General features: G+C 42.9%; 1 protein-coding gene across 1 annotated transcript; it reads right to left on the reverse strand.

The window, feature by feature from the left end:
• Positions 1-4129: 4129 nt before the first annotated feature.
• LOC307246665 (cystine/glutamate transporter-like) lies at positions 4130-10971 on the reverse strand (the record flags this gene model as incomplete). The annotated part of the gene is made up of 12 exons (XM_080022651.1): positions 4130-4194; positions 4481-4658; positions 4768-4917; positions 5081-5177; positions 8487-8590; positions 8703-8826; positions 8925-8969; positions 9059-9155; positions 9246-9371; positions 9495-9610; positions 9754-9880; positions 10731-10971. The coding sequence occupies 12 exons, from the start codon at positions 10969-10971 to the stop codon at positions 4130-4132; spliced, it is 1470 nt and encodes a 489-aa protein (XP_079878777.1).
• Between the last annotated feature and the right edge of the window lie 224 nt (positions 10972-11195).

Here is an 11195-nt window from a genome sequence, read left to right on the forward strand (position 1 = left end):
CCAGGAAATATATATTTTCATTTACGTTGAATGAGTATTAATAGTGGAACTGGATTTGCCTATAAAACGTGAATCGATTACGTAACTTACCTGTATGCATGTGTTGTAAAGAAAGCTGATCTGAAATATGAAACATATGGTCGCAGAACCATCCTTTATATGGTTCATACGTGTATAAATCTGGCTCTGATACTAGCCAGTGCCTCTCAAGCCATTGACCTCACCGCACCTCAGTGTTGGCTAACTGCCCTGCTTGATACATTTGGGAATTACCTCATTTGCTCTTTAGAACACAGTGCACTGCGATTAAATGAATATGTTTGTCCTGATGGCTTACCCAACCCACTCTCCCTCAGAGCTGCCTTTGCCTAACATCACTGTAAATAGAGTCATTGGGCGTTATTTGTTCTTGCCTTTGTCTGTTTGCATTGTGGCAGGTTTCCAAGGTCTCCAAGGTCTTTGCAGCCCTATCTGTACCCTTCAGAAAAATATGACAAAGAGTTTTGAGAAACATGAATTCAACGGGGCCTTTAGCATCACCTCCAGTGCTAGGTTGCCTGGATGCACCAAAGAAGCCTCCATTCAGTGCCCCCGCGCAGGACATAGCCACTAAAACAGGAATCACAGATGACATGGCATGGAGTGCTTTGTTGGCAGATGTCTGGAACAGAAAGAGAGACAATGTATGACAGGAACTAGAAGAAGAAGAATCTTTATTTATCACACAACACACCACACTACAACATATGCACACACACACGCACATGCTTTGGATGGTGGCCGGTGAAATGAGGCCTCTGCACTGCACCACCTTGCCACATAAATCCACTTTTATAAAACATGTATGTTGTTACTGTTAAATAAAAGCATTTTTAAAAACAAAAATAGTTGTGTGTTGATTGGCCCATTCAGCATTATGTTAAGTAGCCATGAGGCTGTGTTTGTCCGCCAACCCCATTTGCATTCTGCGAGCTGGCTGAATGAAGCCAAGTGTGGGTAAAACTTTGGAGGTGATTATCTCAGAATCACAGTTTGCCACACCCTTGTCATTAACAAGTCATAGCTTTAAAAATATTTGCCTGATTTGCACAAGTGACATCTTGTTTGAAAGCTCAGATTCTCCACTTTTCAAATGATGTGGGAAAATAGATGAAAATAGATGATCTGATATCTTCATAAACAATTCCTACATGTATTCTCCATCTCTAAACAGCTTTCCAAGCCTTACTATCTCCTGAGCGGCCACAAAGCCAGCAGTAGTTGAGTTTAAAGATCCACTTTTTTTGATCCACTTCTTGAAAATATTATTGCTCTGCTCAGCTTTCCGCAGCAGTTCCAAAATAGCTATTTTTCGCTCATCTCCAGCTTGGAACTTTTCAGCAAATGCTGTGTGCTTGTTCTGGAAATGTCTTTCAACATTGTATTTTTAAAAAAAATACAGCATCGTTGGCAGTGAAAACAGATGAATCCATCCACGCAGAATTAAACTGTCTATTATCATCCGAGACTTTTAATTTTTTGGGATTTAGAATCCATAGCTACTGTATTGACGGCAAAATTGTTCCAAATATGAGGATGAATATGGCTGTTCGGTCAGAGCTACAGTCCACTTACGGCGTTACCAGAGAGCCTGTGCTGCTGCTATCCAGTATCCACTCCCAGCTGTCTGCTCTCCCACTGGCTGAAATGTCTGCATGTGCGTAAGTAGGAGGCCAAATAGTCGATTGTGATTGATTGCCAACACGTGCGGACCCCGCCTCGTCAGGTTCCTGTGGCGTGCTTACGAAGCAGCTGCGTTCCATCAAAGCTGGAACTCGAAAAAACTTAAACCCCTGATGCACATTTTAGTTGACTGAAATGTTATGACAATTTTTTTGTACAGTGTATAGGCTACACACTTTTGGCCTACAACAATGATAACTTAAAACTGAAATGTTGAAAGATGGCCGTTATTCATTTCCATATCATTTTTTGTCAAAGCCACAGGGAGCCACTGGAGAGGGGCTAAATAGCCCCATGCGGCTCTGGAGCCGCAGGTTGCTGAACCCTGCTCTGGCTGGTTCTCACAACCGTGTGAGGAGACGAGGGCGCAGATGAAACCTGATCACCCCCTCTTATTGCGTTGGGGGCAGAAAAATTATATTAATGAGTCTACAAGCCCTGGCCTGCTCCTCCTGGCCCACCCCCACACTGTTTTTAGTTGTTTTATTTAGAGGAACCGAGCACGGCGATCGGGGTGCACAGAGTGCTGTGTTCGATTCACACATATAAAAATATATTCATGATTCCTCTTACTTATAATTCCTTATTGAAATGTCATCCCTGTGAATTCTGTAAGCTCCTATCTGTTTTATCCTGTTATTGTAATGCACACTGACTGACATAAGAAATAACGACTGAAGTCGACTGATGGCTTTCTGACTGGGGCAGCAGGTCCAACTGATTCGGACCCTTGCATTCGCACATACAGCTCCCAGGGTTATGTCCGGATAATTTCAGGATTGCAATTCATGTGTGAAAGCAGCTTAGGCTGTACAGGAGCCTAGGCATTTATTACAGTTAACACCCATCCCGTCACCAGATTTTTTATAGGAGCTTTTATTCAGCTGTGATTACGGTACTTTTTTTTTTGTCCTGCAATCAGTGTAATCACACCAGGAAGTGATATTTCAATCAACAAATGATTTGCTCAACAAATCAAGAGGGATTTATCAAAAGAAGTTCACAGCATCGTCACCTGTTCCACAAGTCATGTTTTTTCGCTGTTAAGGGAAACAGCATATATATATATATATATATATATGCATATATACAGTATGTTCTCCTGTCATCTTTTTACAGACGTGGCTGAAAATGTTGATGTTTTTTTCTCTCTTCCAAACTCAACATATCTTTTTTTAAATCAACAGAAATGGCATTGAACACATTTTAAAGAATCTACATTTAGTATTTGGTAGCACAGCCTTTGGAGGACATGACTGCAATCAAACGCTTCTTATGACCCTCAATGAGGTCCCTACACTGAGGGTCATAAGAACCAGATGTTAGATGGACTGGTCTTTTGGGATTTAGATCTGCACTCATTACAGGCCATTTGATAACAGTGTAGTGTAAGGTTTTGAAAACATCATTGATGGTCATTGAGACCCATATATCAAGGTGGACACACACACGCACGCACGCACACACGCACACACGAACGCACGCACGCACACACACACGCACACACGTCATCCGACATTTCTATGTTTACTGTTAGTTTTCCATGTACATGTTGTCGTTTGGTTCTATGTTTTTTTGTCTCACTCTTGGTGATTCTCCCACTCTTGGAGTAGTGATGTGATGGAGTAGTTGTTTATAGACCAACACATGGAAGATCGTTCTCCAAAGAGAGGGCTTGGTGGCGGTTCTGCGTAACAAAAAGCTGTGCACTTGTCATCGCACAGGTCATCCACAGGACAGAGTTGTTGCAGCAGTTTTTGATGATTAAAGAATGACTAAAGAGAGGCATTGCAGGTGGAGAAGTTGAACTCCACTTGCAGACTAATTCTGTCCAAGATGCAATGGCATACAAATACTCTGTGTTGTTTGCCCAGCATGCTGACAGCACAGGTTAAAATATAAAAATAAAATGAGGATCAGATGGACTTGTGGCTTTGAGATGTATCCATGTTTTGCCATATGTCTTCTCTCTGACCTCTATTCTCTGCTTTTCTTTATTTTCTTAAAGTGACACAAAGCAGCAGAATAAGTGCATTTCTCCATTTAAGGTAATTAATTAATTTAATTAATAATCAAATTAGAATCCCCTGCTCCCAATCCAATTATTTTCCACAACTTCAAAAGAAGTGCCTATAATATTGTACCGGCCAAGATTTCTGCACGGAATAAAATAGAATATTGTATTTTAGAGAAATACATACTGTATGGATAAAAAAAGTTTTAATTTCAACAATTTCTTGGAAGAAATGGGTGCCAATACATTCACCCATTACTGTACCTGTTATTTGAAAATAACGGAAACTTAAAGTATTGTCTCTTATGGGGAAGAAACATCAATGTCCCATGCACTGGGAGAAACAGTTATGTGTTTGAGTTTTTCGAAGCATCCAGCCAGTCAGTATTGTCTTCAGTACGTCTGGACCTCCTGCTGAATGACCTCAAAAAAGATCTGGAGCTGCTTACTGCAGTAATCTGAGGAGGTAGGGGTGTGTGAGGGTTATTTTATAAAAACGGACAACGCATTTCCATCTTACTGTGGCGTGTATTTCAAGTTCAAGTTCAAGTTCAAGTGATTATTTGTCACATACATATACATACGGTCATACATATATGCAGTGAAATGTCATGACACCCGGTGATGACGCACAATAAGCTCTATAAGCTCTAAAAATACAAAAATATACCAAAATGTGCATATTTGTTAAATAAATGTGAAATGTGATGGTGCCCCCTAATGGCCAGATTTTGCTTGACTTACTGTAGACACGTCTCCACCGGGTGGGTAGGCGGAACCGGTGGATGGTCATGTAGTAGACTGGGATGCCTGTCAGCGTCAGGACACAGCTGAGCCCTGTGTTCCAGGGATCAGAGTACAGAGACAGCCCCACGATGAAGAAGCACACAATGGTGAAGGTGACGGCGATGACCAGAGGCACCTTTGAGCAAAAAGAACAACAGTGCAGAGGAATCAATTAAATCGGTACCGATTCAGGGTTGGAAGGTAGAGGTCAAGGCTGAAAAATCAAATGTGGTGAATCTGGTTACCTTGAAGGGCCTGGGGTGAAGAGGGTAGCGATAACGGTGGATGAGCATCCCCAGGGTTGCCAAGGCGATAAAGAACCAGCGAGGGAAGGAGACAAACCTGATGAGCTTGGAGATCTCCCCGGTGATTATCATTATCACAATCAACGGATACTAAAAAAACAGACAGCACAGTTGTAATGAAAAATCCACACATTCCAAATTTGTGGAGTCGCAACGTCATTGACAGCAATACATCCATTACGGATCTTTGAAAATGCACTGACACATGCTTTTTATTCATTGTTGTCTCAAATGCATGCAAAACATTCAGCACCAGTAGGAGCACGGCAGGCAGGGGAGTGTGTCTGCGGATGTGGATCATGGAGAAGAGTTTTGGCCAGTGTCCCTCCCTGGCCCCCACAAACAGCATCCTGCAACGTAGATGGTTAATTAATTGTTGTGATATTTGTAGTTTGTTTGTTTGATTAAGGGAACAAACTATGGGACACTTCTCAGGTTCTCAGGCGAGAATCTCAAGTTGGTTTGAAATGATCTTAAGTATAAAATCTCGGCTCCTATAAGTGTGTGCTAGAATCCCAAAATGTGTGATCTCCTGTGATCACGCATCCTTTCTAAATCCTGTGTGAGCAGTACTGGGTTGAAAATAAATGCTTGATGCTGTCTTTCTTTTGAAAGTCTTTTGGTGTATCCCCCGACCAATTGTTGGCAATGAATGCTCATGTACTGTCACTGTGCTCAGAGGTAGCTATGTAGAGTGAATCACCATTACCTGATTGCGATACAAACACACCTTGTTGGTGCCCCAATGGTTTTCCACACAGCTCATTACATTACATCTCTATGGCTGATCACCAAGGGTTGGACATTATCCGGCAGGGACGTGTGTTCAGGGGAGGCAGGGGAGGCAGAGCCTCACCTGTCATACGCCAATGAAAATGTCTGTTACGAAGGGTAAAAAAAAAATCAAATATATATTAGGATTTTTCCACTAATCTGTGATATAAATGTAATTTCTGTATGATTCCAATATTTTTTCATGGTCAAAATTGTCGAATTGGCAGTGTTCCGCTGCAAATACAGGGAGAGACAACAGGTGAGGCAGCAACAAGCTCAGTCTTCCATTTGATTGCGCAATCCGTCCGAAAGTGGATGGACCACAGGCGTATTACTACGCCTGCCATAGTCCAGGTAATGAATTTCACGCATGTGTGTAAACTTTAATATTCAGGCTCGCTGATCTCATCATGAAACTGCAGTGAAAAGGCACCAAGGGGAGGCAGCTATCCCACCTGCCTCACTAGGGGGGGAGTCTCTTGAGCCAACATATTTGACGATCTCTCTCCCTTCACGTTGGCTGACTAGAAAAAATTAAACAGAGGACTTCTACAACAACTTTGTCCAGAAGGTAGAGATTGAGCGCTGGGCCGGTCGCTCTGTGGGCCGCCTGAGCAGCTCATTATATAAAAACAAACAGTTTTCCAGTTTCTATTTAAGTCAAAGATTGTTCAATTTCGACAGTGTCAACTTTTTACAACAGGGTGGCTCACAGCTGTGAGCAGAGTTTCTCTACTTAGAAATACATCGAGAGGATTTCATGCTGATGGCCACTGAGAAGGACATCTTAATGGCCTTGAATACTGAAATGGTGATTGACGGAGTTGCACTGAAGAGTGGGCTGCTGACAAAACTTCTTTTGAATTTCTTCAAAGCAAGAAGATTTCTCTACAACTTGCTTTGTTGTTGAAATTGTAATTACTCCCAAGTTTCTCTATTTCTTAGTTGATTGGGCTGTCTTTAATAGTGCTGTCGACAGTACCGCTTTACTGTGTGCGTGTTTGTGTACGTGTGTGTTTGTGTGTTGATCCCAAAATGCTTGCCCACCCATAATTCATTGTTTATATTCTATTTTCTTCCATTTATCTTGCCCATCATCAATGCCATGCACATCTCCATCCCAACATCCTTCCTCCTCCCTGGAGTGAGGATTCAGATGCTACCCCCAGCACAATATGTACAGTACTTAATGTTTTGCTCATTTGAAAAATTATCTATATATATGGACCAGTAATACTGTAGCAGTAATATAAATAGGTCTGTACCTTTGCCAAAGAATGTACAGTACCTCATTTTGATTCAATTTTAGATATTATTAAAAGTTTGTTTTAAAAACATTATTTATTGTTTAACTGCTCTTGGTTTACTCTGTTAACAGTAATAAATTATACAGTGAGTTCAAATATAGACTAGATAGGTTCATGAGACACTGACAGCCTCTGATGACAAACCTTGCAACAAGGTGCTCTTAAAATAGCTCTGTATTCGTGTTAGAGTTGTCTACAGTATCCATCCATTATGCTGATAAAACTGCTTTCACACATGCACTGCAACCCTGAAATTTCCAGACATTTCTTGGAGGAGCTGTATAAACGCAAATCGTCCGAATCGTTTTAACTGTACATTACACAGACTTAACACAGCCAGCACTTAGTTCAACGTTTGTGTAATGTCCGATTGAGCGGTATATGTGAACAGAGCAGATAACTGTCTGGAGCATTCAAGGAGAGCAAGTGGCATGTCGCATGTAGATGACGTCTCTATTATGCATCAGCTAGCTACCTTATGCGGATCTTTGCGCACAGCGCACAGCTTCTTCATACTCCTTTCCTGTATATTCCTTTCCACTCTTTTGTTTATATTATATCCAAAGACATGGAGCATCAACGAAAAGAAAGACAAGTCGGTAGCATCGTCCACCAACTTGGGCGTGCTGAACCTCTGCTGTGTCATTGCGTCACATCCAGCTTCCTGCACACTCTCTCCAGGCTCTCTCCCTCGTCTGATCCAAACTGAGTATTTACAGAAAGTGAGAACACATCTGACATGGACAATCTCCGGTTGTGTGCTACATGTGTGAAAGGGCAGCTGCGGACAATGTCCGGATACCACTATCCCGATATTGTCCGGAGTGCATGTGTGAAAGCAACTCATGTGATGGTATCAAGGGCTGGTGTGTTTGTATGTGTGTCCATGGGGCAGAGGTGGTGGAGTATCGGCGGACTGGTTCTGGTGAGCTGGTCAGGTTAAAGTCCAGGGCCAGAGACCACAAGGCTCTCACTGCCAGAAGGATTGGCAAATGGACTTCTTTAACATGTAAGACCATACAATATATATTTTCATTTACTTTGAATGAATATTAATAGTGGAACTGCATTTGCCTATAAAACGTGAATCAAATATGTAACTTACCTGTATGCAAGTGTTGTAAAGAAAGCTGAAAATACATTTGAAACATACAGTCGCCAAACCATCCTTTATCTGGTTCATACATATGTAAATCTGGCTCTAATACAAACCAGTGCCTCCCAACCCCCTCACTGCACGTCACTGTTGGCCACCTGCCATGCTTGACACAGTGGGGATAGACCTCATTTGCCCTTTAGAACACTGTGCACTGGGATGAAATTAATATGTATGTCCTGATGGATTTCTCAACCCGCTATCCCTCAAAGCTGCCTTTGGGTAACATCTTTGCAAATTGAGTGATTGGGGGTTATTGGTTCATCCATCTGTTTGTTTGCAGTGCTGCAGGTTCCCCCAGATCTCCAGATCTCCACAGTCTTTGCAGCCCTACCCGTACCCTTCAGACAACTCATATGACAAAGCCTTTTGAAAAACATGAATTCAACAGGGCCTTTAGAATCACCTTCTGTGCTGGTTACCTGGATGCACCAAATAAGCCTCCATTCACTGCCCCAATGCAGGACAACGCCACTAGAACAGGAATCACAGGTGACAAGGCCTTGAGTGCTTTGTTCGCAAATGTCTGGAACAGAAACAGAGACAATGTATCACAGGAATTATAATTGGCCAAAAGAGTGAAACCATTTTCTAAATATTGCTTCTTTATTAGATGATGGTTATTAATTGGCACTGACCACAGCCACAGCATCGGACACTAGCAGCTCAAAGGGTGTCATCACGCTGTAGTAGGCCATGTTTACCATCACATACAGCACTGTCACCGTCACCATGGAGAGGCTGATTGCCAGTGGGATGTTCCTGAAACCAAGAGCACATGTCTTTAGTTGTAACGTCAATTATGATCGATTCAAGCAGCAGGGAGATAGCCTTGAGATATTGCATAAGATCTGAAATACCGATTTGGGTTGATTACTTCTTCCGTGACACAATTAAGATGAAACCTGAAAAAATACATAAATGAATGGAAAGCACATCAATATAAATATAGACTGTACAAAAAAGCTAACTTGAACGCATTCAGAGTACTCACCAACCGCCATAGGCATATAAACCATTATAGAAGGCCAGCGGCAACATAACCAGTTTGGCTGTGTCAACCTCAAAATTTTGGAAATTCTCAGATTGTCCTGCAGGGAAGAGACAGCACACAGCGCTGATGGCAAATCTGTGACAAATGAACTGAATTACATTAAATTTTCATAAACATCCTCCCCCACCTCGAGCCAGTGCCATGGCCCCGGGGACGATGATGAGGACCAGGGCAAATGTTTTAATAAAGGTCAAGATGGTCTGAGTCCGAGAGGCCATGGTCACACTCCAGCAGTTGATTGCCACCACAAACGCTGGAGGAGACAATGGAAAAACAAAGAATGTCTTCACGCTTATGTAAACGGTGCAATTCACGGGAATGCACTTTGACGTGACATGTCAAATGACAGAACCAGGCAGAAGTTAAGGCCACTCACTCACACCAAGGATGCTGACCAGTTTGATGAGCACCGGGGGAGCCGCGCAGGGTGTGAAAAACGGCTCGACAACATAGCGACCGAAGGCCAGGGACACATAGGACGCCACCGCGGGCCTGGGTAACCAAAGGAACCAATGGAACAATGGTAGAAGACCAACAATGGCTGCTGTGCCATCTAATCAAATGATCAAATTGGGGATTTTCTTTACAAAATACACATATTACCAATTTAAAAGGAAAATCAAAGTCAACCCAACCTCATGAATAAGAACTCGGACCACAGGCGTAAGAAGGCGGGCAGAGGGCCTAAGGTCTCCAGCAGATAGGTGTAGTGGCCCCCGGACTTTGTGAAAGTTGTGCCCAGTTCAGCATAGCACAGCGCCCCTGTGAGGAGATGAAGTCAGTGAAAGGTATGGGTTAATCCCACATTGGAGTGAGTAAAAAAAGAGGTTAATGTCCATGTATGTATGCACAGGTATAAATGTTCTGGATGGATGCACACAACAATGAACATTGCAAACAAAGCAGTGCACATGCTGCAAGGCAGATCTACCAGCAATTTGAGTTGTATTCACGAAATGTACATTTCAGAATTGTTGTTATGTCATGAGAGGCTAGTAGCCACTTTAACCCTCTGTGGGGTAGGCGGAGCAAAAACTAGGCAAATCCAAGTGGGAGCGGAGCATTTGAAGGAGCGGCTCTAACCCTTACCTATCCAAAGACAAAAGAAACAAACTCAAAATATCGACAAACATGAGTGTGGTAATTTCTCCTACCACTTACCCACACACCACTCAAGTGGCATTTCAGGCCCTCCGGCACAGAGACACAGACGATGGACACTAGTTTATTGTAGAAAGGAGGTTTGGTGGATTTAGCCAGGAGCAGATGGAACATGTCATGACACAGCTCCTCTCCTGGGTGTGTGTGTGTGGATGGGGGTTTAAACCTGCTGCTCGTTAGCCCAACCAGTGAGCATCTGGAATGCAGCCACCCTGACCCAATCACCTCAAACCATCCCACCCCCACAACAGACCACAATGACACTTAGATTAGTCATAATAAAGCTGAAAGGTTGGTTGGTTTAAAACAAAAAGACTTTCTTTCACCTATAAGTCGGTGAGACGCCAGCATATGGAACGCCTCTGCATTGAATCAAATGATATGAATGATGACCGAATGATTCATGATAAAGCAACAGGAAAAATCCCCCAAAACAGAACAAGGGCCTTACCAAACAGGGAGAGGAACCCGCACAACATCCACACCAGCAGGGAGAGGCCCACGCTGCCGCTGTACATCAGAACCCCCTTGGGGGCAATGAAGATCCCACTGCCCACCACGCTGCCGATGATGAAGGAGGTGGCAGGCAGTATGCCTATGGTCCTCCTGAGGTGCACCACCTCTTTCTGCTCCCCCTGCATCTCCTTTGTCTTTGTCTTCCATGCCTGCATTTCACTCTCCAGCGTATTCATGACAGTTGACAAGGAACAACGTTGAATATGACCAAGATCCTATGATGGAGCAGGCTTTTTGAAACATGATGCTTGGACTAACACTGCAATATTTACTCTGAAGGAATATTTGAATCTTGAAAAATACAATGCTAGCAAACAACCCCAAGACAGTTATATTATGCTGATATTATAAACAGAAGAACAACAGATAGCTGACATCCGGGTGTCCTGCTTGAGCGCAC

The sequence above is a fragment of the Zeus faber genome, assembly GCF_960531495.2.
Source record: "Zeus faber genome assembly, chromosome: 21".
Taxonomy (NCBI): Eukaryota; Metazoa; Chordata; class Actinopteri; order Zeiformes; family Zeidae; genus Zeus; species Zeus faber.